The sequence below is a fragment of the Monodelphis domestica genome, chromosome 2 (genome assembly GCF_027887165.1).
Source record: "Monodelphis domestica isolate mMonDom1 chromosome 2, mMonDom1.pri, whole genome shotgun sequence".
Taxonomy (NCBI): Eukaryota; Metazoa; Chordata; class Mammalia; order Didelphimorphia; family Didelphidae; genus Monodelphis; species Monodelphis domestica.
The window spans coordinates 174,885,063-174,908,855 of record NC_077228.1 but is presented as its reverse complement, the minus strand read 5'-3'; the positions used below and the strand labels follow the sequence as shown (position 1 = coordinate 174,908,855).

Genomic DNA, 23,793 nt, shown 5'->3' with positions numbered 1-23,793 from the left:
CAAATTACAAAAAAAAACAACTGGACATTGTACACACCCCTAGTCTGCAGACTTTTCTTTTTTCAAAATTAAGAAATTTTTTTTTCTATTTCATGTAGAAATAATTTTTGTCTATTGTTCTGACATTTTTTGATTTTCTCTCCCCAAGACAGTAAATAGCCCGATATAGGTTATATCAAGTGCTGTCATGCAATACATATTTCCATATTCCTCATGCTGTGAAAGAAGAAACATATCACGCAAACAGTAAAAAACTCATAAAGGAAATAAAGTGAAAAATGGTGTGCTTTGATGGGCAGTCAGACTCCAACAGTTCCTTTTTTGGCTGTGGGTAGAATTTTTTTATCATGAATCCTTTGGGATTATCTTGTAATCTTGCTTTGCTGATAAGAATTTAGCCCTTCACAGTTGATCATCGTGCAATAATTCTGTTACCTGTATATAATGCTCTTCTGGTTCTGCTCACTTCATGTGGCATCAGTTCATATAAGATTTTCCAGGTTTTTCTCAACTCATCCTGTTTGTCATTTCTTATGGCATAAGAGTATTCCATTACAACCATAATGCCACAACTTGTTCAGCTAGTCCCCAGTTAGTGAACACACTGTCAGATTCCACTTCTTTTGACACTAAAAAAAGACTGCTCAAAATGTTTTTGTACAAGTAGGTCCTTTTTGTCTCTAGCCTTTTCAGAGTATATAGGGGAGGTACTTTCTTAGATCTGTTTTTGGTCATCATACTTTCACAGCATTCAGTTTTGATTATTTTTTTTCCAACATTATAGTATTTTTTTCTGTTTTGCTTTGTGTCTTCTTATTCTCTACATTCATCATGTTTGTTTCTTATGATATAAAACATCTTTTAATATTTTCAAAATAATTTTATATCACTAAAATTTTCCAAATGTATCCTTTTTAAGGGAACCCACCTTCCCCCAGCAAAACATCAATATATCAAAATAGTCTGTAATTTCAGCATGCTGTTACCCATTGGTGTCCCACTTCTCCAAAGATGTGTGGGTGTCTTCTCTTTGGAGCTGTGATTGTTCTTTGTTTTCAGTTTATTTTTGTATTGTTTTCTTGGCTTTTCTTACCTCACTTTTTTTGAGTGTCTATGTATATCTTTCCATGCTTTTCTGTATTCATCACATGCGTTTCTTTTAAAAAAATTATTTTTTAAGGGGCAGCTGGGTGGCTCAGTGGATTGAGAGCCAAGCCTAAAGCAGGGCTTGGGTTCAAATGTGGCCTTAGATACTTCCTAGCTGTGTGATCCTGGGCCAGTCACTTAACCCCCCTTGCCTAGCCCTTACTGCTATAGTATTGATTCTAAGATGGAAGGTAAGGGTTAAAAAATTTTTTTTTTAGTTTTATTTTTTAACTTGATTTTTTCAATTACATGTAGAAAATACGTTTCTTATAGTAGTCATATTCCATTACATTCATGTACCACAATTTGTGTAGCTATTCTCCTGTCCATGGATAGCTATTGTTGTGTTATCACTGGTATGAATGAATGTTTTGGTGTATATGGTGAGTGTCTTATTAGTAGCCTCCTTGGCTATAAGCCCAATAGTGAACTCTGGGTCAGTGTGCATGTTTTTGCCACTTTCTTTGTTTAACTCAAAATCGCTTTGGAAATGCTGTACTGACTTATAGTTCCATCCACCATGCATTAGTGTGCCTACCTTCCCAAGGCGCCTTTGACGTTATTCCCATCTTTTGTCTTCGAGGCCAGTTTGTATGATGTTAGGTGAAATCTCAGGTTTATATCTGCATTTCTCTTATTGGTGATTTGGAGCATTCTTTCATGGTTGTTATCGTTTGCAATATTTTTGGGAACTCTGCTCACTTTGATCCTTGTACCATTTTTCTGTTGGGGGATGAAAAAAGCTGTAGTCTTTACAAGAGTAATTTTCCAATGTTTTTATGGCTGTGACTCATGGAATATTTGGTCTCTGTGGTATCAGCATTATGGGTCACCCAAAGGACAGGGGGGAGGCCTTTGGTGGATGTTTATTTGTGACTCGGCTTCCGATATTATCGAGGCCAATTGTGCACATGAAACAGTAAAAACATCAAGACGACAGGCATAGACATGGAAAAGTCACCCAAGTTCAAGGGATTAGCTTGGGGAGCCCGAATCCCTGGTTTATGTGAAGAGATCAAGAAGGCCATCTTGTATACAGCCTGTGGGGAGCCGGGGACAGGAGCCTAAAGTCACTTTACAGAGGAGGAAGGAAGCTGCGGAGGGATTAAATGACAAAAAGGACCTGATATGTGTTGGTAACCATATTGGTGTTATGAGGAAAGTGGACCTATGAAAAATTCTCAAGAGTCAGGGCAGTGTTTGGCTATAGAAAGATGCTTATTACAGTGCCCAGTTAAGGAGGAATGTTCCAGTGGTTTCCATGATGAAGCCAAGTGCTTAATAAATGATTCATGGCCACCCAACTCGGAAATGGAGCTGCATGGCTTTACATTTTTCCATAAAGACCCATCTTTTTGGTACAGCTTTAATAAGCTTTATTATTTTTATTGAGAAGGGGATGCATCGTTTGCTTCTAAAAGGTGTGGTCTTACTCGTCTTCTTGAAGAAGTGCTGGTAGGCAAGCAAGGGATGCTGCTCATATGGTAGTTTAAAACACGACAAGATTCACTTTACATGTTTAACACTTCAGCAAACATGAAAGGGCTCTTCTAGGCAAAGATCTTAAACTGTTAATGCCAAATAATGAAGCAGCCTTTTCTCAAGGAGCTTCCCTTCTGCAGGGGAACAGTTAGGGAAAATCTCACCCATTAATATGATGAGACACTATAATGCAGTTAGGATCCAGTACAGGAGGAACACACAGAGGAGTCTGGAAATGCCTTTATTAAATAATGCAAAATGAAGCGAGTAGAATGGAACACACACTAACTGGCCCACATGAGAAAGTAAACTAAATGAGAAAAAACTTACTGGGTACAGTTTGGAAAATTATTATTTTACATTTAACTTCAATGTAAAGTTACTAACTTTGTCAATTGAAATGATCCATGTTTCTTGTTTAATAAAATGTTAAAAAATAGACTTTTTTTTCTTTATTTTTAAACTCTTACCTTCCATCTTGGAGTCAATACTGTGTATTGGCTCTAAGGCAGAAGAGTGGTAAGGGCTAGGCAATGGGGGTCAAGTGACTTGCACAGGGTCACACAGCTGGGAAGTGTCTGAGGTCAGATTTGAACCCAGGACCTCCCATCTCTAGGCCTGGCTCTCAATCCACTGAGCTACCCAGCTGCCCCCAAAAAATAGACTTCTAAAAGATCTCCACTGATGACATCTGATGTGTCCTGAATGAACTGTCTATTCTTTTTGACATTAGGCATTTGAAGTTATTTGATGACATCTCAAACACTGCGTATTATAATGTTCTTGTTATGATGTTGCAGAAAATCCGAGTATTAAATAGCTGGTATTCCTTACGGTATTTTTGTTGTTTGCATTTAGAAAGCTTTTGTACGGTGCCAGGTTAATCCACATCAAATCTGGTTTAGCATAAATTCTCTTTCAAGTAGGTGCTCTTTTTACTTGGAAATAGTGATCTCTGAGGGCTCTACTAGCCACCTGCATCCTATGATTTCCTTATTTGTTTACAAAAAACAAGTCATATTTTTTCATTGCTGTCTTTATATATAGCTCCAGTTTGTAGCCACTGTGACCAACCCTGCTTACCTGGGACTTTCCACATACAAAGGAGGGCTTCTGAGCACACCACAGCTTTCGTTGCAAGTGAGTGGACATAGATGGCTTCTATTCATTGTTAATTCTAAGGTTATTTGGTTTTACCCTGGGTGTGGATTCAATTTTTGCTCCCTGTTTTCCCCTCCCACCACAAGCCAGGTGGCAGGATCTTTATGGAGTTTAATTTGAATTTAATTGATTTAATTTAATTTAAATTGAATTAATTTGAAGTGTGAAAAGAGCTGATATATACCTAAAATTCTATAGTAAAGACTATTCTTTGTGAAATCTATAGCCCCCAAACTCATTTATCTGAGGAATTGCCCAGGGTTTACAGTTGACAGAGGAAAGTAAAGATATATACATACATGCTATGTGCATGAAACCATGGTTAGCCCAAAATGTCAGGGGTATAATAGTCCTTATAGCTTTTTTTCCTGGAGAAGTTTCCCTTTTAAACTGAGTAAAATGTCTACACCCTACACAATATGCTAGACTAAATGGATTTCAGAAAACGTTTGTATTCAGCAAGACAAACAAAAATATGGCACAGCTTACTACAGAATAAAGAAAAGTGGTGCTTTTTTCTCTTATTTTTCTCAATTACATGTTAGAATTTTTTTTTTTACACATTAGTGTTTTGAAATTTTGAGTTATAAATTCTCTCCCTCTCTCCCCTTCCTGAGAAGGCAAGCAGTTTTATATGTATATGTAGTAATGAAAAACATTTTTCCATAGAGCTAAGTTGCAAAAGAAAACACAGGATTCCCCCTCCCCCCCAGGCAAGAAAAATAAAGTAGAAAATGTATGCTTTGATCTGCATTCAGACTCCCTCCATTCTTTCTCTGGAGAGGGTTAGCATTTTTCATCATGGTGAGTCTTGGATCCTTGTGTTGCCAAGAATAGCCAAGTCATTCCCAGCTGATCATCGTATAGTATTGCTGTTACTGTGTACAGAGCTCTCCTGGTTCTGCTCACTTCACTCGGCATCAGCTTATCTAAGTCTTAACCAGATTTTCTGAAAGCTTCCCGTTCAGTATTTCCTATAGCACACAGTATTCCATCACCATCATATCCCATACCACCATCATATACTTGTTCAGCCATTCTGAATTGATGAGCCTCCCCTCAATTTCCATTTCTTTGCCACCACAAAAAGAACTGCTCCCTTTTAGCTCTCTGGGATACAGACCTAGTAGTGGTATTGCTCAGTTTTATGGCCTTTGGGCATGGTTCCAAATTGCTCTCCACAATGGTTCGATCTATTTACAGCTCCACCAGCAATGCATTTGTGTGTCTGTTTTTCCACATCCCCTTCTGCATGTTATTTTCCTTTTCTGTCATGTTAGCCAATCTTACAGGTGTGAAGTGGTACTGCACAGTTGCTTTAATATACATTTCTCTAATCAACACTGATTTAGAGCATTTTTATCCTATCACTATAGGTAGCTTTGATTCCTTTTCTGAAAACTGCCTGTTCATATCTTTTGACTCAAAGTGGTTCTTTTAAAAAAGTCCCATAAGGGGGACTGTTCATAAAGGACTATTAAAAAGCCATCATCCTTGTTAACCCTGGAAATGCCATTCTCCCAGCATAAAGTGGAAAGGATGCTGGATTTGGAATCGGGGAACTTGGATTTAAATAGAATTCCAGCTCTGCCCCATGGGCGGCCTTGGGCAAGTCACAGGATCTACAGGGCCTTGTGGTAAACTGGATGACTCTGGGTGCCTTCTGGCTCTCCGTGTGGGATCCTATCATTCTGAGCTCTATTCTGTCTCTGAATAGTTTTTCCATTAGTAGGGAGTTGGGCATCTCTTTTCCTTGTCTTGTGTCTGCTGACAACATATCTTCTAAGGGAGAGCCTTTTCTCCAGGATCATCAATCTGCACCTGAATTGTTTAAATGTGATCATTCTCATTGTTCATAGATTTTTCTATTTGTTAGAAAATGATTTGTCTGTAGTCAGGAAAGAATCATCCTGGAAGTTCTCTTACGTTTGTCATTCAGCCACAGGCTTTCTGGAGTTACTGTTTTGATGCACTGACAGTCGTTTGTTTTGCAGGAACGAGGCTGTGATAGTTTCCGGTTTCTTGGTGGAAGAAAAAAGAGGTGGGCTGCCCCCCAAGGATGCAAGTGTGATTGCTAGTGTCTTCATGAGCTCCAGAGGTCATAGCACACTACCACGGACTCTGATGGCCCCTCGAATGATTTCCGAGGGAGAGCTCGGAGGCATCGCCCAGATCACGTCTTCTCTCTACCTGGGCAGGGGCAGCGTCGCTTCCAACCGCCACCTCCTCCAGGCCCGAGGGATCACCTGCATCGTCAATGCCACCATCGAAATCCCCAATTTCAACTGGCCTCAGTTTGAATATGTCAAAGTGCCTCTGGCCGACATGCCCCACGCCCCCATCGGGCTGTACTTTGACAGCGTGGCTGACAAGATCCACAGCGTGAGCCGCAAGCATGGGGCGACCCTGGTGCACTGTGCGGCCGGCGTGAGCCGCTCTGCTACTCTCTGCCTCGCTTACCTGATGAAGTACCACAGCGTGTGCCTGTTGGAGGCATACAACTGGGTCAAAGCCCGGAGGCCCGTAATTAGGCCTAACGTGGGGTTCTGGAGGCAGCTGATAGACTACGAGCGTCAGCTCTTTGGGAAGTCCACAGTTAAAATGGTACAGACGCCTTATGGCATTGTCCCAGACGTTTATGAGAAAGAGTCTCGACACCTGATGCCTTACTGGGGGATTTAGGCCACTGCAGCCTGCCCAGCAGCCCCATTGAGCAGTACCAGCATCTGCTACACACAGTCTGCTCCCCTCTACACCTTTCTTTTCACATGATGGACTTGTGGTTCTCCCTCGAGTGTTTTTTACAGTGGGTGTTCAAGTCTATTTTAAGAGGTGGGGGGGTGGGGGAAGGGATACATTGCATTGCTAGTGACCTTTTTAAAAGTAACCTTTTGAAATAGTGTTTACAGAAATCTTTATCCAGCTTTTAATCATTTTTAGACAATTTGAAAGATAAATAATTGAATGACAGGTTTTGCTCTCCCTCCCCCTGAATCTTATGCCTTTGACACCATTGCAGGTACCTGAGCTCAATTCAAAGTGACAATCACTTTGTGCTAGGATCAATCCTTCAGACACGGGCTTTTTACTCAAGGCTGCCAACTAAAACAGCTGCTTAGGAGAAATTTATATAATGCTGCAGTCTTCAGTGGGTCACTTATATTCTTTTGCATTTATGATTTACTCAACCTGCAACTTCAAATAAGTAAACTTTTATTTAAGTGTAAGTAATGATAATGAAATTTGCTGCAGAGTTGTCTTGGAGTCACTAAAGTGATTCTGGATTATATTAGTATTTTTAGTAATCTCGTAAGCTTAACCTTTTATTAGGCAGATTTTTAGTTTTCTTGATAATGATTCACTTTTGTTTCTTGTAATGGTAAAAGAAAGATTGTGGTAAAATATGGCCCTTCTGACAAAATTATGAACTTAAATACTTAAAACAGGCTTTTCAACTGAGTCATGTATACCCATTCACACTGTTGCAGATGGGCAGATATTAATATCTCAGACAAGTGCTGCTGAACACTGAGAATAATGTGTGTTCAGAAAAGAAGGCCTTATTCTCATCAGCCCATTGTGAATTGGAGTGCTCCAAAGCACTAGGCCCTCCAATATAGGTATGTTAAAAAAAAAAAGAAAGAGTGCCTATACTTATATGGAAAAACAAAACAAAACAAAAACAGAATCGTAAAAATGTCAATAAAGATTATAAACAGCAATTGCTTTTCTTGACTGCATTTGATTTAATTTCAGAAAATGTCATGCAACCTGTTCAATGACTAAGATTGGACTGTACAACCCAGGGGGGGCTCTGTGGAACTTTCAACACCTGCCATTTTAAATGAACTGTTTTCCCATGATCCTGGGAGCAGTCACATAGTCAGACAAACCCTAATCCTAATCTACCTAGTTTCACATCTTTCCAGATTCGATTTTGCTCCTGGGTCTGAGATGATAAGGAAGCTACAGTTGTGTCCTTTAGTCTTTGTTCATCCACTCCTATCAATAAAACATCTCTTCCCTGCCTAGGGAGATGGCTTTTCACCATAACCCTTCTTCTGCTGAGGCTCTGAGTTCTCAGGCCTGCTGCAGAGCCTGTGCTAGAGCAGGAAGAGAGAGAAGCAGAGGGGTGCGGGGTGCTAACAAATTTTGCTACTGGACATGAATCTGAGTGTGAAAGTATAGGTTTGGCAACTCTTGATTGAAACCCCAAATAGTCATCTTTCTACAGCATGAAAGATTTGTGACATTCTTGATTTTAAGTTGTCTCTCTATTCTTTCAGTGACTAGGGTAGCAGTTTTTCAAAGAAAACTCTGGTGAAGATATTGGAGAAGTAGGGCTAAAGCTGTTTTATTTGTCAAAAAGTTTATAGAAAAATTTAGCTTCATGAATAATTGGATTGAGTTTGTGCCTCATCTTAATACTAAATGTAAAAAGGCCATAAATTGAAAGCTTGGGTCATTCTCCAGGATTAAGCACTTGTGTTTTCAAAGGATTGGATCTAAAAATAGCAAAAGCTTTGCTCATTTTCCTGAAAAAAAAAATTAATGCAGAATAATTGTTGACAGAAAAGCTCCCCATACTTGATAATACAAAAAACTTCCAGACATAGCACAAGACAATGACTGGTTTTTGGTTATATTTCACCAACTTCAGTTGGTTCATTGATGCCTACCTCATAGCATATGAGGATGTATTACATTGTCACCAGAAAGCTCACCTGGCAGGTCTGTTTGTAAGCCATATCCATTATTCAGAGTAGAATGGGAATACTCGGATTAGCAAGTAAAATTCCAAATAAAAGTTGTGTGTGAAAACACTAGAAAGCTCATCTGCCCTAGATGGTATTCCAAGGAAAGTGTCATTTCTTTAATCTCCTGGGATTGCCCAGCTTTTACAAAGTTGAGTGGTCCAAAATGTTTTAGGGACAATTTAGGTATTACACAGCAAATGAAGCACTCCATACGTGATACTATCATACACTACTATCTCCAACACTTTGAACAGAGGGATTAAAAGGCAAGTATAAGAGATCTTCAAAAAATTGATAATATATATATACAAATATAAAAATATAATCTATAAAAATATAAAATGAATATTAAACTTTAAATATGCAACCTGCAAGCAGCATTGGCTTGAAAAGATCCTTTCAGAGATGACATCAACAGTGTCACCCCGGTGTGCAGAAGAAACTGTCTTAGCAATAAAATCAGAAACCAACGTACAATGCCAGAATTTTAGAAAAGCATATTCGTCAGTCTTCACGCCAGCAGTGAAGTAAAGCTGTCTTGACAATGCGTGCTATGGAAATCAGTCGCCTTGGTTACAGTTTCCAGGGACACAGGCCCTGGACTAAGCAGAGAAATCACCGAGGTGAAAGTAAACACAGCAGCCCTGAGTCATTTAGTGAAGAGGGCGTGCAAGCAGAGAAACAAGTAGAAGGCACTCCTGACATCCGTGGGGAGCTGGAGACGTTCATTCCGGCTCTTCACGTCAGAAGGCATCTTGATGCCGTGGATTGGTTTCTGCTTCTGTACTTCCCAGGCAGGGCCACGGTATATATCAAGTTATTACACTTATAGCTTTCTGGGATATGTCTAAGATATAGAAACATCTGCTTAATGGCGAACAGAAGCCAAAGAATGGCTTTACTTACTATGGACTGCCGTCACAGGGTGGTAGTCCTTTTGAGCATTTGTACAAAAAGAAATAGCACAGGGACTGTAAGCTTTGTTGACAATGGCATTTTCTGCTATCCTGATAATTACACTATGGAATTTACTAGATCAATCAGATGTGGACTCATTCTAGAGTTTAAATGATGCACTTGGCATCTATTTACAGGTACATGGGCAGGCCCTGTTAGGAATCTGTTTAACCTATGGGAACTTGGTTTATACTAATAGGTGACGTCTAGTCTTATCATACCAAGGTTGGCCTTTTATGACATACTAGCTAGTACTGATTTGGTTTGGGGACAAAATGGTTTTATTCTGATTCATATCAATACTTTGATGTATTCTTTTCACTGGAGTCAAAGGACAGAGCCCCATGAATTCAACAAAACTGATTTTTCCATAAAAAGCCCAGTGTGTAAAGTTAAAAAGCAAAATAGTTTCTCTTATGGTCTGTCTTGGGAAGGGAAAAATAAAGTAATTATATGAATGCCATTACAGGCAATGCTATGTACCCTGTTTGTAGCAATCCAAGCTAAGAATAGGGCAGTGAAAAAAGGATTACAACCACCCAAGGTACTTCAGTTTGATTTAAAATTAGCCTTTTATAAAAAAAACTCATCTGTAGGTCAGTGAGACTGTTCCAGTATATTCTCCATTTTCATACCTTCTGTTTTCAGTTTATAAGGCAAAGAAAATTCACATGAGACTAGATTTTAATCTTCCTGAATTTCCCTGGCTTAGAAGTCAGAAGCTCTTGCCACAAATACAATTCTTCTTCTCCAATAGTTTTAAGAAAGTTGTATCTGTAACTCCATGAAGTCAAAGACTGTGGATCCGATCCTCACTCATAGTCTTCTTTGGGAAGCACTTATTGCAATTGAATACTATCCAGGTGCATACACAGTCCTGCTGATACAAATTCTTCCAGGAAAGTCTCTTGGTCCCGGGCTTTGTACAGGTGGTGGGATTCAGGACAGGGACATCATCACATCAGAGAAGAATTAGAAGGATGCATACATGGATGCACAAGGATTGGGGGTGGTGGTCCATGCTAATGTGAATATCCTTCCCTATGGAGATGTCTGGACATTTCTGAGATACGGTTTTGGCAGATTCTATTCTAGAAACTAGGGAGAGGAGAGGTTTCATAACAACGGCACAAGTTTACTGAGACTTCCAGCTGACACAGCACTAGCCACAAATCTAGCCATTAGTCCAAACATTATTTTTAATCCTTTATTTAAACAATAAACAAATGCATTTTTAATCCACAGGACAAATATTTCTTTGTATAAATAAGTAGACTTAGCATTTTCATAATTTCTAGTCCTATAATGGTATTCTGTCAGTTATTCAGTTTTGAAACTGTAAGCAGCAAATGCTTCCTTAGAGAAAAACGATCATCTATACATTAAAATATTGTAAGAGAATGATTTTGCAAACCTGTGGTGCCAACATAGTCTGGGCAAGGTTAAGGTAAGGTCAATACAGAAGGGGAATCATCTGCCTTCTCTGATCAGTAGCTCTGCGTCATGGGGTGGCTCTTAAAGAATGTTAATTACTTTATCCCAAATCCTAAGTGGGACCAGCAGTCAGGTTACCTGTAATGGCTTGGACTCTATATCCTTTTGTACTTGTTGGGAAGTTCCTCATACAGACTTGTGGAGATGAGTTTGCAGTATTCATTTATTGGTTCCTTTGCTACCTTGGGGCCCGGCAGCAAAAAGCCGGTGCTTCTTGGTGGAGGGCATTATAGTAGGTCTGGCAGGATGAGTCCAGGAGGTTTGGGTTCTACACAGTTGATCCAGAAGTTAGCACAGCTTGCATGATACTGATGTCCTCCATATGCCAGTTTGAAACTGTCCGTTTCAGAATTGAATGCCTATAGAGACAAAAAGATCGAGGTGGGAGGGAAGAAAGGTGAGTAAGTGTTGTGGAGTAATTGCATTAGAACTGGGCAGACTGACACTTCCTTAAAAAGAAATAGGTGGGGTGTTAGAACTCTTTGAGGTTTGTAGAAGAAGGGTTGTGGCCAAAATGTTAAGATTTCAAAGCTATCCAGTCTGTAAAAGCCAAAATGACACAGCATTATTTCTCTGCTCAAAAGGAACAGATTCTTGCCAATAAACTGGCTTTCAGTAAAAGATGGCAAATGTTTGTATAGAAAAACTGCACAAAGTTACATGGGGCCACAGTGACTTGAATTTGCTGGGTGGCAGAACATCCCTGCTTTCACTTAGTGGGAGGGTCCTCTTCTTAATGCTAATAGTTTGACTTGCATATAATCTCCTAACAACTTTCAGTTAATTTCAACATATTAAAACTTGAAGTGAACCCCAAATGGATTTTTATGCTATTGAGGGCTGATCCAATAGGGATGTCTGAAGCAGTGTAAGTCTAAAGTAATTACTATATAACAGGAATGTTCATAACAGTCACTATTATCAAAAATGACTTATTAGTACAACTCTCAGATAAGACTGACTTGTCAAAGATGTCCACGGGTAACATTAGCAAGGAAGATAAAGAATAGTCTTGCCTTCAGTTAACTGCTGTGGTTAGTTAATATTCTTGGAGAGATGAATGGCAATTTATTTAAGGCACTAAAACCTCCACTACAAACCTAAAAACACAAACTGTTTTGATCTTGGAATCTGACAGCCTCTGGACAAATCCTGAACTACTCTTAGCTTTGCAAGTCCAACTTGATTACTACAACTTCCATGGTTTCTCCATAAGTTGGCCATAAAATTGCCTGGCACACCATCAGAGGAAGAGATAATTCTATGAAAAACCAATCATGAGAAACAAGCATGCAAAACAAGACAGGAGGGAAGTCACAAAGACACATTAGTTGATTAAACATTACAGCAACAAAAATGACTGAAGGATTCATGATAGCAACAATTCAGAATGGCAGTGGAATCATCCAATAAGCCCTCCATACATAATTAAGATGATGACTAAGAAAAGATGTGACTGGTTCATACTTTTTTAGGATGCTCTTCTGCAGGTTTCTCTTCATTCTGAAATAATGTTGAAACCAAAAAGTCAACAAGACTCTCCAACATGTCTGCCTACCTCCAAACTGTTTCATGTTTGACCCTTCTTCATAGCCCCATTGTGCTCTGTACCTTGGCTAAATACACTGAAAATAGTAAGTTTATTAATTAAAAAAAAACAACCAACCAACCAACCAACCCTTCCCCTTAAATCAAACTAGTATTTAACACATGCTTTCCCAGGTGCCCTTTATAGAGAACCTAATGGTACTACTGTTGTCTCCTTGGAGCTTTATAAAAATTCTAGTCTCTGGCGACACCACACATGTGAGGAAGATACCACAAAGACTGGCTAGAGCCTCTACTTTGGAAACAGTACTTTTTAGTTAATTCTGGATGGTCACGCCTGGGACTTACTCGGCTCCTTGAATCGACATTCAGTAGGCATACCCCACAGGCAAGTTCCTGAGCATTTTTAATCCCAGGGCGAAGCATACAGGATGAGAAATCCAACGAGTTTTCATCTGGCTATAAAGACAGTGAGACAGATTATTAAAAGTTCAGCAATTCCAACTGCAAAATAAATCTCATAATTGAATTTACTCATAATTACTATCATTTCAGGCAGTACGCATTTCCTTTGATTTCTGCCCCAAACTACCTCTGCCCAAATAGCCGTTTTCTGTTTTAGCATTGTCGTACATTCATTTCAGTCATATCTTACTGTCTGCGACTTCATTTGGAGTTTCTGGGCCGAGATATTGGAGTGGTTTGCCACCTTCCTTCTCCAGCTCATTTTATAGATGTACAAGTAAGGCAGACTTGTTCCAGGTCCCACCACCTCTTATCTGAGGCTGGATTTGAACTAAGGAAGAGTCATCTTCCTGACTCCTAGCAGCACTCATCAACTGAGCCAACTATGACAATTTTGGGGGCAATACAATAAAATGTACTCTCTATTCTCACCCTCCTGGCCAACCAAAAAATATGTCTAATTTCATCCTTTCCAGTTTGGAGACTTAAAAAAGGTACTGTAGTTTTTTGAAGCAATTAACCCCTGAGTTTAAATTGGACCTTTCCAGACCACAAAAAAAAAGAAGGGAAATCTTTCTCACAGAATCTTAGCATTGGAAAGGACTTTAAGAAGTCACCTAGAGTTCAACCTAGACCAGAGAAATAAAATCCACATCATACCCAACTCGGTCAATTATGTTCGGGTGCCAAGTCTTCCTTTTTTGGTCAAAAGCTCTTGGTGATTCAGTTTATTTTCTGTAAAATTTGGGATAACACTTGCTCTAGTTTTCAAATACAGACTAGAAGGATCAAAACTGTATATATGTAAATCAAGAACTGTATATATGTAAAATAGCTTAAAATATTTTTTCAGCTGTATTAATTTTAAATGGAGGTGAATGGGGAGACTGTGTACTACTCTAGACATGTTATCCCAAAGTGTGCAGGTATAGAAGCTCTGATACAGTATACCAATCAAAAAAAAAATTGGTGAATTAAAAACTACAATTAAAAGATTTTTAAAAAGCTGGTTAAAAACCAAATCAAGGGGGCAGCTGGGTAGCTCAGTGGATTGAGAGCCAGGTCTAGAGATGGGAGGTCATAGGTTCAAATCTGATCTCAGACATTTTCCAGCTGTGTGACCCTGGGAAAGTCACTTAACTGCCATTGCCTAGCCTTTACCACTCTTCTGCCTTGGAACCAATATGTAGTACTGGTAACCAAATCAAATCTTTGTAATCCATACTAAAGAGACTTTCACCATGCTGATGAACAACAGAGCCACCTGAGAAAGAACTGGAAGTGAGAGACGTTTTTAATCTATCAATTATTAAAAGTACTCGTTTTTAAAAATCAAAGGCGTGAAAGAAACGAGGTTATACTATATTTAGCAAAAACCCAGTGGGCTCTGCATAAATTACTTTGTGGACAAATTAAAATTTTACAGAAGAAGAACTTTTTCAAGTTTAAAAAATCTGTGATTTTGAGTAAAATCATGTGCATGCCAACCAGAGGAGCTATTTTAGAAGGTATTTTATTTATATTGAAGTTGGACTATTATTTGATATTTTATGTTTTAAAAGGCATACATTATATATTAATTATTTGAACACAAAAATAAGGGGCACAGAATCTTATATCTAACCAATAATAAATGGCTATATTTCCTTTGAAGAAAACATGAAAAGTGATATAAATATAAGATTTGTGAATGCACCTGATATTCTTTGCTTTTTAAAAAAATTTTAAACATTATTTTATTTGGTCATTTCCAAACATTATTCACTGGAAACAAAGATTATTTCCTTTTCCTCCCTGCCCCCCCTCCCACCACCTTTCCCTCTCCCATAGCCGACGCACGATTCCACTGGTTATCACATGTGTTCTTGACTCGAACCCATTTCCCTGTTGTTGGTATTTGCATTAGAGTGTTCATTTAGAGCCTATCCTCAGTCATATCCCCTCAACCCCTGTAGTCAAGCAGTTGCTTTTCATTGGTGTTTTTACTTCCACAGTTTATCCTCTGCTTGTGGATAGTATTTTTTTAGATCCCTGCAGATTGTTCAGGGACATTGCATTGCCACTAATGGAGAAGTCCATCACCTTCAATTGTACCACAATGTATCAGTCTCTGTGTACAATGTTTTCCTGGTTCTGCTCCTTTCGCTCTGCATCACTTCCTGGAGGTTGTTCCAGTCTCCATGGAATTCCTCCACTTTATTATTCCTTTTAGCACAATAGTATTCCATCACCAAAATATACCACAATTTGTTCAGCCATTCCCCAATTGAAGGGCATCCCCTCATTTTCCAATTTTTGGCCACCACAAAGAGTGCAGCTATGAATATTCTTGTACAAGTCTTTTTCCTTATTATCTCTTTGGGGTACAAACCCAGCAGTGCTATAGCTGGATCAAAGGGCAGACAGTCTTTTATCACCCTTTGGGCATAGTTCCAAATTGCCCTCCAGAATGGCTGGATCAGTTCACAACTCCACCAGCAATGAATTAATGTCCCTACTTTGCCACATCCCCTCCAGCATTCATTACTTCCCATAGCTGTCATGTTAGCCAATCTGCTAGGTGTGAGGTGATACCTCAGAGTTGTTTTGATTTGCATCTCTCTGATTATAAGAGATGTAGAGCACTTTTTCATGTGCTTATTAATAGTTTTGATTTCTTTGGCTGAGAACTGCCTGTTCATTTCCCTTGACCATTTATCAATTGGAGAATGGCTTGATTTTTTGTACAATTGATTTAGTTCTTTGTAAATTTGAGTAATTAAACCTTTGTCAGAGGTTTTTATGAAGATTGTTTCCCAATTTGTTGCTACCCTTCTGATTTTTGGTTACATTGGTTTTGTTTGTACAAAACCTTTTTAATTTGATGTATTCCAGATTATTTATTTTGTATTTTGTAACTCTTTCTAAGTCTTGCTTGGTTTTGAAGTCTTTCCCTTCCCAACGGTCTGACATGTATGCTATTCTGTGTTCGCCTAATTTTCTTAGTTTCCTTCTTTATGTTCAAGTCCTTCACCCATTTTGAATTTATCTTGGTGTAGGGTGTGAGGTGTTGATCTAAACCTAATCTTTCCCACACTGTCCTCCAATTTTCCCAGCAGTTTTTATGAAACAGTGGATTTTTGTCCCAAAAGCTGGGATCTTTGGGTTTGTCATATACTGTCTTGCTGAGGTCGCTTGCCCCCAGTCTATTCTACTGATCCTCCTTTCTTTCTCTTAGCCAGTACCAAATTGTTTTGATGATCGCTGCTTTATAATATAGTCTGAGATCTGGGACTGCAAGACCCCCTTCCTTTGTATTTTTTTTCATTATTTCCCTGGATATCCTTGATCTTTTGTTCTTCCAAATGAACTTTGTTATGGTTTTTTCTAAATCAGTAAAAAAAATTTTTGGAAGTTCTATGGGTATGGCACTAAATAGATAGATGAGTTTGGGTAGCGATGGTCATTTTTATTATATTGGCTCGTCCTACCCATGAGTAGTTAATAATGTTCTTCCAATTGTTCAAGTCTAGTTTTAGTTGTGTGGGAAGTGTTTTGTAGTTGTGTTCATATAGTTCCTGTGTTTGTCTCGGGAGATAGATTCCTAAGTATTTTATTTTGTCTAAGGTAATTTTGAATGGGATTTCTCTTTCTAGTTCTTGCTGCTGAGCTGTGTTGGAATTATATAGAAATGCTGATGACTTATGTGGGTTTATTTTGTATCTTGTAACTTTGCTAAAGTTGTTGATTATTTCAATTAGCTTTTTGGTTCAATCTCTAGGATTCTTTAAGTAGACCATCATGTCATCTGCAAAGAGTGATAATTTGGTCTCCTCCTTGCCTATTTTAATGCCTTCAATTTCTTTTTCTTCTCTAATTGCTACTGCTAGTGTTTCTAATACAATGTCAAATAATAGAGGTGATAATGGGCATCCTTGTTTCACTCCTGATCTTAATGGGAATGGATTTAGTTTATCCCCATTGCAGATGATATTAGTTGATGGTTTTAGATATATACTGTTTATTATTTTTAGGAATGACCCTTCTATTCCTATGTTTTCTAGTGTTTTTAGTAGGAATGGGTGTTGTATTTTATCAAAGGCTTTTTCTGCATCTATTGAGATAATCATGTGGTTCTTGTTGGTTTGCTTGTTGATGTGATCAATTATGTGGAGAGTTTTCCTAATATTGAACCAGCCCTGCATCCCTGGTATAAATCCTACTTGATCATGGTGGATGACCCTTCTGATCACTTGCTGGAGTCTTTTTGCTAGTATCCTATTTAAGATTTTTGCATCTATATTCATTAGGGAGATTGGTCTATAATTTTCTTTCTCTGTTTTTGGCCTGCCTGGCTTTGGAATTAGTATCATGTTTGTGTCATAAAAGGAGTTTGGTAGAACTCCCTCTTTGCTTATTATGTCAAATAGTTTGTATAGTATTGGAGTTAGCTGTTCTTTGAATGTTTGATAGAATTCACTGGTGAATCCATCAGGCCCTGGGGATTTTTTCTTAGGAAGTTCTTTGATGGCCTGTTGGATTTCTTTTTCTGATATGGGATTATTTAAGAAATCTATTTCTTCTTCTGTTAGTCTAGGCAATTTATATTTTTGTAAATATTCATCCATATCACCTAGGTTGGTATATTTATTGCCATATAGTTGGGCAAAGTAGTTTTTAATGATTGCCTTAATTTCCTCTTCATTGGAGGTGAGATCCCCTTTTCATCTTTGATGCTGTTAATTTGCCTTTCTTCTTTCCTTTTTTTAATTAGATTAACCAGTACTTTGTCTATTTTGTCTGTTTTTTCAAAGTACCAGCTTCTAGTCTTGTTTATTAGTTCAATAGTTCTATCACTTTCTATTTTATTAATTTCTCCTTTAATTTTTAGGATCTCTAGTTTGGTTTTCTTCTGGGGATTTTTAATTTGTTCGTTCTCAAGTTTTTTGATTTGTATTTCCAATTCCTTGATCTCTGTCCTCCCTAATTTGTTAATATATGCACTCAGGGATATGAATTTTCCTCTAAGTACTGCCTTGGCTGCATCCCATAAGGTTTGAAAGGATGTCTCACCGTTGTCATTTTCCTCAACGAAATTATTAATTGTTTCTATGATTTCTTCTCTAACTAACCGATTTTGGAGTATCATATTATTTAATTTCCAATTAATTTTTGATTTGGCTCTCCATGTACCCTTACCGATCATTATTTTTATTTTAGCCTTGTGATCTGAAAAGGCTGCATTTATTATTTCTGCTTTTCTGCATTTGAGTGCCATGTTTCTGTGACCTAGTGTATGATCTATTTTTGTGAATGTGCCATGTGGTGCTGAAAAGAAGGTGTATTCCTTTTTGTCCATATTTATTTTTCTCCATATGTCTATTAACTCTAATTTTTCTAAGATTTCATTCACCTCTTTTACCTCTTTCTTGTTTATTTTTTGGTTTGATTTATCTAAATTTGATAGTGGTTGGTTCAAGTCTCCCACTAATATGGTTTTACTGTCTATTTTCTCCTTCAATTCTCCTAGTTTCTCTATTAAGCACCTGATATTCTTAACTTTATTTTGAATTACTTTGTCCTCCCCTCTTTTCCCCTGGGGATATCATCAGCCATTTACATGAATAATGAGGAAAGAAAGAGTATCCTAGAGACTAGAAATTTATGGAGAAGCATTAAAAAAATACATCATTATCAGCTTTCAATATTAAATGAATAGAATACTATTCACTGCATGTCAAAAGCAGCTGCAAAAATATCTGGATTGAATTTAGGATGAAATAGGATTTTCATTATCCAAACAGAAGTCAGAATTGTGCCATATTTTCTTCTCTAAGTACTACCTGTTTGGAATAAACTTGTTTTCTATGTTTGTATTCTTTCTCCTCTTCTAAATTTAAAAGGCCATTGGGTGGAGGATTCAAGCCCTATGATAGCCTGTCACATATGGAGTAGATCACTCAAAGCCCATCATAATTGACTGAATGTCAATAAAGTAGATGCTATGCAAGAAGCCTAGAATTATCTGTCTGTGGCCTATCTAATCCTGCTACCACAAGAGGGAGACTTTATTCAGCAATACAAGAAATTGTGGTTATTGAAATGAACAAGATGGGGTCCTATAAAGACAAAGGGTAGGGGCAGCTGGGTAGCTCAGTGGATTGTGAACCAGGCCTAGAGATGGGAGGTCCTAGGTTCAAATCTGGCCTCAGACACTTCCCAGCTATGTGACCCTGAGCAAGTCACTTAACCCCCATTGCCTAGCCCTTACCACTCTTCTGCCTTGGAGCCAATACATAGTATTGTATGACAGAAGGTAAGGGTTTAATAAAAAAAAAAGACAAAGAGTAACCTCTGCTAGTACTAATACTAAATGTTCAAAATGTGGATTTTCTAAAGACTATATTCCACCTACAATATTCCAAGTGCCATTGCTTTGAAACTATTCTCTGGTTTGATTTTTCTTAATGAAGAAAGTATTTTTGGTAATTGTTTTAGAGGCTCATGATTTTACAGTTAGAAGGGACCTCCAGGACCTCATTAAATGCTAAACTTTTAAAGATGAGGAAACTGAGAGGTTTAGTCATTTAATATAATGTCACTCATCGGGCTGACTCCAAATTCAGTGTTCTTTTCAAAGTATCGTATGGTATTCTCCCAATTCACCTGTGTGCCATCCCAAAAGGAGGAAAATGAACCTCTCAGAATCCAAGAGGACAAAATCATGAAGCCCACAGGTAGTAAAGATCCAACATGAGAAAACTCAAACACTTGAAAACTAAATAAGCTGCAGAACATGCATATGGTGTGTATAGATTTTGTACTGATATTAATTCGCTATTTATGGTACCTTTTAGCAAAATAGTTTTCTTGCTTATCTCTTTTAATTAGATGTTTTTGCTTTGGCTGAGATCATGATCACTACTCATTTTTTAAACTTTGGTTGAAGCAAAACAGATTCTGCTTTAGCCCTTTATTTTAATTTTGTATTTTTCATTCTTAAGTGTTTTTTGTAAACAACATGTTAGATTCTAATTTATTCTGCAATTATTTTCTCTTTTGTGAATTTCCTTCCATCTTATTTCTTAGGCTTTTCCTCCTTTTTTTTCCCCTGTCCCTCTGAGTTTGCTTTTCTTTTTGGGCTAAAAAATGCCATCTGCTTCAAGAAAAAGAACTGAGGGAGTCTGAATCTAGACCAAAGCAAACCTTTTCACTTTCTAAATTTTTTTTGGTTCATGCTATCTTCCACAAAAGGATCAATATGGAAAAATGTTTTATATGATTGCACATGTAAAATATCTATCAGATTGCTTACCATTTTGGGGAGGGAGGGAGAGAGAGAAAGAGCGAATTTGAGACTCAAAATTCTTTTTAAAATGTTGAAAACTGTTTTTATGTGTAATTGGGGGAATGCAAAGTGCTCTAGGCAGCCATTTTTTGACTGCTGTGACCTAGCCATGTAGTGTCCTTAGGACACTCCCTTTCCTATGATGGGGAGTTGTGACTGTGAGGTGATCTCACAGTCAACTTTCCATGTGACTGTTTTCCAATTAGAGATGTCCTGTGGTAGGCTTACTGGATGTCACAAGGAGTCTATAAGATGTGCATTAAGAGGAACTTGCTTTTTTGTCCTTTTTTGCTTTCTGGTTACTTGAACTTATTCCTTTCTCTTTCTTGGGCCCACCCTACCTTTTGCCCCTCTTGAGTTCTTTGGCATTTGTTTGGGCTGTGCATAGAGTCCACTGACTGGTTAGAAATGTTGAGCAGCTAATTAATAAACACGTAATATACAGCCTCTGGAGAATTTCATTCATTACAAGCTACACTTCACTCTCATGACTGTGAGTTTCCAAGTGCTTTCAGAAATCTTCATCCCTTAGTGGTTTCTCAGTCCTTTATTCATGCTCTGGTGCACCTTCTTGTCTCTTGTTAAGCCATTTCAACACTGGTTAATCCTCTACTCTTGAATCTTTTGCATCTTACTACACTGCTACTCCCAAACTTTGGATTATTCCTTCCAGTACCTCCTCCTCTGTTACACTCCAAACAGGGGCTTTCTAAACCTTTTCAGTTTTTAGGGCCAACTCTACCTCTAGACTACTACTCTCAAAATGTGATCTTAACTCCCAATTTACCAAGAGTGGGGTCATCCTTTGTGATTCCCTTTATCTTCCTTCCTTGACACCTTCAATAACCTCTTTATGTCTTCACTCATCTTCTTTGCTCTTTCCCTCTGGCCTCAGAAGAAATAAGGGTCCCCTCAATACTAACACCTCCCATTTATCTCATTTCCTCCTGCTTCCTCTGGGCCTGAGCTCTACTCATTTCCTTTTTTCAATTTTTGATCTCTTCTTTTCTTCAGGCCCTCTTCCCTTTGCCCACCATGCAACCTTTTCTTGATTCTGTTCTCTATTCACTCCTTTATCCTTCACTGCCAAACTTAATAGCTAGAGCATTGTCTCCCATTTTTCAATTTCTCTATGGATGCTATCATCATTATACTGAAACTAGTCAGCAGGGACCTTGGAACTGATACTCAATATTGATTCTAAGATGGAACATAAGAGTTTAAAAAAATGTAACTGGGAAATGTTTAGAAACAAATAAAAAATACAACAGATGTTAAAATTTGTGGGTTTGTTTAAAAAGATAACACAGGGGAATCCATTTTTATTTGAGATGACACCACTGCTATACAAGATGGTTCAATAAAAATAGCTCCTTTTCCAAGATATAATAGGCTGGGGCAATTCAAATGTTATTTGTACAATTTTATGTAGTTTTTCTTTAAAAAAAAAAACACCACAAAATAATTATGCATTCACCTCCCCCCCCCTTCCAACAGTGAGAACCATAAGAGGAACAGCAAGAGGCTTCTTTTGAGATTTTTGCATAAATCTAATTTTCACAGGATTGATATGACCTAAGGACTTACTATAAAGTGAAATGATTGATGTAAAATCAAAGTACCTTGTAAATTGAATGGAAAGACAGTTTAAAAAAATTCTGCAGCCAAAAGCACCAACAAAAGCTCAAGAGACAAAGCAGCCCCCTGACTATTCATTTCTGCCAAGTGCCACCACAAGACAATTTATAGGTCACATTTCTTTTGCTACAAAGTAAAGGAACATGACTCAGTTTCTTCAAATCCAGGGACTTGAGCCACATAATGAGATCACCTCAGGGTTTTTCCAGAATCCCTGAAGCTGACCCGAAAGGAAGGAAAGAGAGGGAGAGGGAGAGGGAGAGAGATAGAGATAAAGAGACAGAGCAAGGGACAGAAGGATAGAGAGGGAAAGAGGAGGAAGAGGAGAGGAGAAAGAAAGGAAGGAAGGAAGAAAGAAAATACTAGCAGGGACCCTAAACATGACAAGATTCCTTACTGATGCAGACAGAAGCATAAGTAATAGGTGAATTCTAGGATATCTTCTGTAAGATGGGAGTGCTTTTCCCCTTAACAGCATTACTAAATTAAATAACTTATGAAAAGAAGCTACCTAGCATTGAGCACCAGAGGATATGGACCTCAAAGATCATTTCATCTAACCACTTATTGATTATAGATGAAGAAATGGAAGCTCAGAAACAGCAAGTAACTTTGTAAAAAAAAAAGTGGGGCAGAATACCCATTCTAATTTTTTAACAATTGTTTCCTTTACTATAACTCCACTAGAGCTCTTGGCACATAGGTCATTGATTGGCCATTGTGTAAATATTGGAGAATCTATCAATAAGTTGGTCTTGGTAAGAAAATATAAAGCATTCTTTCAATCTGAGAATATGAAAGTTAAAGCAGGATAGATGACTTGTAAATGCCTATGTATGCTTTTTAACTTTTTAATTTAACTTTGATTTCCAAATTCTCCTTTCCTCTTGCCCGTTCCTGTGCCCCATATTGAAAAAGTGAGCAGTGTGATATTATTAAGGGACACAACATGCTGATTGGGGGCTCAGTGGATAGAGAGCCAGGCCTGTAGACAGGAGGGTCAGAGTTCAAATGTGAACTCAGGCATTTCTAGCTGTGGGACCCTGGGTAAATCACTTGCCTAGCCCTTACCACTCTTCTGTCTTGCAACTGATACTTGGTAGTGATTTTATGATGGAAGGTAAGAGTTAACTCCTCTCCCCAAAACAAACAAAAAAACCATGCTTGCTATATATAATTATTCTTCCTACTAGGTACCCTCATCAAAAAAAAAATTTTTTTTTGTTTGGGCCTATAATTACATAGGTCCATTCTACCAATATAGATGACCCTTTCTGCAACTCAGGAGTCTCAGTCACTGCAGCACTGAGAGCTTGTCAGTCAGCTGTTAAACATTTATTAATGGTTACTATGGGTCAGACCCTGTGCTATGTGCTGGGAATACAAAGAAAGACAAAAACCAGTCCAGTCTCTAAGAGCTCACAGTAATCAAGGAGACAACATGGAAACAGCTACGCACAAGATAAATAGGAGTAACCCACAGAGGGAAGGCGTGAGAATAGGGAGGCTTTAGGAAAGGTTTCCTGTAGAAGGTGAGATTTTAATGGACCTTGAAGGAAGCCATTAGGCAGAGGTGAGGAAGCAGTACAACCTAGAGATGGAGAGACACAGAGAGACACACAGGGAGATGGGGGGGAAGGGAAAGGGGGGGGAGAGAGAGAGAGAGAGAAAGAGAGAGAGACAGAGACAGAGACTGTGTGTGTGTGTGTGTGTGTGTGTGTGTGTGTGTGTGAGAGAGAGAGAGACAGACAGACAGACAGGAGGGTAGGAAGGCTGCTAGGTTACAAAGTACTCTGAATGTCAAACGTTTTTATATTT

At 38.3% G+C, this 23,793-nt stretch overlaps 3 protein-coding genes across 14 annotated transcripts in view; 2 read left to right on the top strand and 1 right to left on the bottom strand.

Moving 5' to 3' along the window:
* Positions 1–7,511, top strand: part of TADA2A (transcriptional adaptor 2A) — a 112,695-nt gene extending 105,184 nt beyond the window's left edge. For both annotated transcript variants that reach the window (XM_056816436.1, XM_056816435.1), the window contains 2 exons: positions 3,676–3,768; positions 5,784–7,511. In XM_056816436.1, coding sequence (XP_056672414.1) covers positions 3,676–3,768; positions 5,784–5,867 — 177 coding nt within the window. In that variant the 3' untranslated portion in view covers positions 5,868–7,511. The remainder of the gene's footprint in view (positions 1–3,675; positions 3,769–5,783) is intronic.
* Positions 5,875–7,511, top strand: DUSP14 (dual specificity phosphatase 14). Its single transcript, XM_003340203.4, has one exon. It carries the CDS (start codon positions 5,875–5,877, stop codon positions 6,469–6,471), a length of 597 nt encoding a protein of 198 aa, XP_003340251.1. The 3' UTR covers positions 6,472–7,511.
* A 3,185-nt stretch (positions 7,512–10,696) lies between these two features.
* Positions 10,697–23,793, bottom strand: part of SYNRG (synergin gamma) — a 99,257-nt gene continuing 86,160 nt past the window's right edge. For 7 of the 11 annotated variants that reach the window (XM_007481904.3, XM_016430351.2, XM_007481908.3 and 4 more), the window contains 3 exons: positions 12,894–13,004; positions 12,465–12,500; positions 10,697–11,356 (listed from right to left, as the gene is read on the bottom strand). In XM_007481904.3, the coding sequence (XP_007481966.1) occupies positions 11,225–11,356; positions 12,465–12,500; positions 12,894–13,004 (279 nt within the window). In that variant the 3' untranslated portion in view covers positions 10,697–11,224. The remainder of the gene's footprint in view (positions 11,357–12,464; positions 12,501–12,893; positions 13,005–23,793) is intronic. The other 4 variants (XM_007481905.3, XM_056816433.1, XM_056816434.1 and 1 more) reach the window with 1 other exon arrangement.

Bases quoted from the DNA above. Each gene is read 5' to 3' on its own strand.
- DUSP14 (XM_003340203.4), top strand. From the start codon at position 5,875: ATGAGCTCCAGAGGTCATAGCACACTACCACGGACTCTGATGGCCCCT.